Here is a 4,346-nt window from a genome sequence, read left to right on the forward strand (position 1 = left end):
TGTGTCTTTGTAATTTGTGTAATTTTTTTATTTATAATTATGTACTCTGTCAAAACATAATTGGCATGATATTCATTGTTTGTATTTTGTATTGTATTGATGTTTAATAAAACAAATTTTTGGCCATATTAATGTGTTTGTATTGTTCATAATGTATAAATGCATGTGTTGTTGAGAATGTTTGTTCTGCTAATAAATGTATATGCAGGTATTAATTTATACAAATCAACAGCGAATTCTAGGGGAAACCCTGACATGTGCTGTTGTAAAGGATAACTACAACAATGCTTTTTTATAGAAAGTGATGTGATACATTATTAATACAATAGTGTTATGCATGGGATGCGATGTTGTATTAAGTTGTTGTTTGATAAAATTTTAGAATAATACAACAACGCTTTTCTATTATTGTGTTGTTAAATATATGAACTTCAACAGCGCAACAAAAAGCGTTATTAATAAGACTTATAAAATGCGTTGTTTATTTAAGACTATATGACAACGCTTTGTGGACGAGGCGCTGTTGTATTTATGCACTATATGACAGCGCGTTTTATGTATTGCGTTGTGATATATAATCAATACAATAGCGTTTGTGAAACGCTATTAATGATGATCATATACTATTGCGGTTAAATAGAAAGCGCATGAAAATGTTGTTATACATCTAAAATAAGCGTTGTTGAATGGCAACTCTGGCGTAGGAGAACTACACTTGTCGAGAGGCATTTGTCAAAAGACATAGTCACATACTTTGAAAGGGTTAATCCAGTGTCATAAAACTCGGCTTGAGCCGGCCGGTCCGATCGGTTCAACCGTGAACCAGACATCCAACCGATCTGAGGCTCTCATCTAACCAGTTTTGCATCAAAACGGGTTGACTCGGTTAGTTTAAGCCTAAAACTAGTGACTTGGGTGGTCAGACCAGTTGGACTGGTCGAGTCGATCAATTTTTTTTATAAAAATAACAATCAAATTGATGTTATTTTTCAGTGAAAAATAAGTACTTTTAACTTATGTAGTTACGTTTGTCATTTGTTAGTTTACATTAGAACAAAATCTTCGTTGTTTAATTAAATTTTAAACTTATTATACGTTTTTGTTATAGTTAAAACATAGTTGATATGTTGTTTGATGATGTTATCAACTTACTTGTGTCATTTTATAATAGTAAAATCTTCTTTCCTTCTTGTTTAACTAGGCATGATAATGTTTTTTTTTAATTTTGAGTATACGATTATTAAATATTGTTACATAACATTATGAATTTTTTGAATTTGTAATGTAAACCGAGTTAATCGGTCCAACCATTGACCCACTGATTGAACTAATGATTCATTGACCAAGTACCCTGACTGAATCATTGATCGGTCCGAATTTAATAACACCCGTTAATTCCCTCACTTTGATTATAATCAACAAAGTGATGCATGAGGCAGAGAAGGCTGACCTCAGTTATCTCTCCTCACACTAATGGGTTTTAACTATTTGTTATATTAAAGTGCATGGTCAAATTTTTCCTTGCAGTGTTAGGAATTCGGATTATGTAGTCATTATTCTATAGAGAGCTTTATCTAATTACTATCTTCAGTCTGAAATTGTCTGAACTTCAAATAACCAAAAATAAAAACTCTTTCAAATCAAAAGTTTTTTATGTATATACCAAATTAAGAGTTGGTAATATATCTACTAATTCTCAATAATAGTGATCGATTCGGTTGTCATTTGAAAGAATATAATCAAATACTCAAAATTTGAGTTAGAAATAAAAGTCATAAAATTAACTTGACATAATCAGCAACATACAAGATACATATTTCGTATTTAATAATTAAAGCACTTAAACTTAAACTAGAACCTATTCCTCTACAACATTTTGCATTGAAAGAATGAAGTGGCTTTTGTCCCTTTACCTACTTAAAATAAGCTCAATTTCACGTTACCCCCACATGCATGTTGCTATAATGTGACTAATGGTAGGGTAAGTGGATTTAAGTACATCCACTAGATGATGAACATGTTGGGTAATCTTCCATTCTTCACATTGAATTACTTCCTTTTTTTAAGCCGTTTTGCTGATTTTGATGACCAATCTTTTGGAAAGTGGGTTGGTCCTATATTTTTGCAACATAGGGTACTTCATATTAAACTTAAGATAATGGAAGTATCTTTGTGTAGGGACTGAGACCCTTTTAGCCACTTGTAAGAAGTATAATGCCAACTTTGTGTGTAGACATGAGTTCCATAGGATTGTAATGTTTTTCACAAAGAAAGGGTTAAAATCAGCAAATACACTAACTTCCAGAAAACCAAGCTTTGGTATTCCTTTGATGCTACCTGTTTCACAATAAATAAATAAAAATAATAATTAGATACAAGGAACAAAAAAAAAGACCATTGAATATAATTAGATTAGACTGACATTAATCAAAATGTAATAACTACATTTACTATTAGCTAATTACAATTGGATCAATCTCTAAATTACACACATACTCCTCCAAATTACACATTTTTTTATGTTTAAAGTAAAGAACTAATATTTGTTGAGATGTGTGACCATCCTTCCTAATAAGTGAGGCTCACATGCATCAAATATGTGAGTTTTTGGTCTATCTGGAGGTCAAATGAGACCTTACATCACTACATCAATGTGTTTATGATAAGTTATGTCATAAGCTAAACAATTGATGTAGTAGTGAAATATATATATATATATATATTATCTATGGTTTTACCTTTGTCTTAGTGGCAGAGGAGTCAAGAGTAAATGAAGCTGAAGAGGAGGGAGTTGATGTTGATGTGGTTGAAACAGAAGTTAACCCAACATTATAAGTCATGGATTCATTAGGTTGAAAGAGTCCATAGTTCCTTTCAGAGGTTGGTCCAGGCTTCATATCTTCATTAAACAATGCAAACAAGTACACTTCCAACCTAATTCTAGGATTCAAAGGTGTCCCTTCATTTGCCATTTGCCTTCTCAACAAATTCCTATTATATGTTGCAGCATTCTGTGGTGATGCACCAACCTCATTAGTATCTCCCTTTGAAGGCCAACCAGTCTCAGAAACCCTAACCTCTATATTTCTAAAACCCATTTTAGCAATGGCAAAATAAACAGCATCTACCATAGCATAAAGCATATTATCATAGTGTAACTTGGTATAAGGGTCAACCATTCCTTCATTAGGGTTATTACCTAAGACATAGTCTAAAGGAATGGTACTTGGGTCATCCTCATAAGCAAAAAAAGGGTATGCATTGATCCAAAATGGGGTCTTAGTGGTTGATAAGAAGTTCAAAAACTGGTACATAATCCCATTTATCTCACTTTTGAAGCTGCCAGCAGAAGGAGGGTATGAATTTTGAAGCACTGCTAAGGAACTTGGTGTTGAAACTTGAATGTTTGAGTATCCTAATCTAGATAATGCATTATGAATGTTAATCACTGCTGGCACAAGGTGCTGAAGAAGAGTGTCATCATCATCAGTGAATACTTCATTCCCTACTTGAATACCTGTGATCTTTGTTTCAGGTAGATAAGGAATGATGTGGCTGTTTACCCATTGAAGTGCTTGTTGTGGATCATCTAATTGGCTTAGTACCTCATTTTCTACTGTCACAATTATTTCAATGTTTGAGTTGGCAAAAGAGCTCAGAATCTGTGGATTTGTGTCATAGATTCTTGTTTTTGTGAGCTTAAGGGTGCTTAAAAGTTCAAGGACTTTATCTGGTTGTGGCAAATTGTTAGCAACTTGGCCATAGTTGATTCCAAGAGATTTAACATGAGGAATACTTCCAATATCTGTGATTACACAATCAATTAAATGTATTAGTACAAATCGATATTATTCAAGTTATTAGTAATACAAAAATATTTCGTGCACACCAGGAGCGACTCTTTTCGGGTTTATAGTACCTAAAATGTCGCTCCTCATGTACATATAGCATTACTCTTAGTCATAGTATAGATTAAGAAAGAATATGCAAAATAAAATAAAAAATTAGAAAAAGGTTAGCAAAAAGAGGAAAACAGAACAAGCAGGGTACCTGAAGAGAGAAAAAGTGCAAGGAAAATATAAGTAATAGTCATAGTTGAGATGAATGCTTCCATAGTGACCAAGGAAAAAGGTTTAATAATATTCTAGAATTCCTAGGTGGTAGAGAAATGATAGATATAGTTCTAAACCATGCAATGTAATTCCTTTCTTTTCTTGTTTGAATATTTTGGAGGCAGAGAAGGAGAAGAGGTAAATGAAAGGATTTGTGTTTGGTTTGTTAAGAGGGTCTTAGTTTGCCTTAGAAGTATCTTATTATCTTTGTCTATCACCCCCTCAAGGCCTTCT

The 4,346-nt window shown here is 32.8% G+C and overlaps 1 protein-coding gene across 1 annotated transcript; it reads right to left on the reverse strand.

Moving 5' to 3' along the window:
- On the reverse strand, nucleotides 1,760–4,346 carry LOC109328974 (glucan endo-1,3-beta-glucosidase 14-like). The gene is made up of 3 exons (XM_019562626.1): nucleotides 4,051–4,346; nucleotides 2,739–3,805; nucleotides 1,760–2,337 (listed from the first exon to the last, which is right to left on the reverse strand). The coding sequence occupies exons 1-3, from the start codon at nucleotides 4,112–4,114 to the stop codon at nucleotides 2,263–2,265; spliced, it is 1,206 nt and encodes a 401-aa protein (XP_019418171.1). The 5' UTR covers nucleotides 4,115–4,346; the 3' UTR covers nucleotides 1,760–2,262.

This window comes from Lupinus angustifolius, chromosome LG16 (genome assembly GCF_001865875.1).
Source record: "Lupinus angustifolius cultivar Tanjil chromosome LG16, LupAngTanjil_v1.0, whole genome shotgun sequence".
NCBI lineage: Eukaryota > Viridiplantae > Streptophyta > Magnoliopsida > Fabales > Fabaceae > Lupinus > Lupinus angustifolius.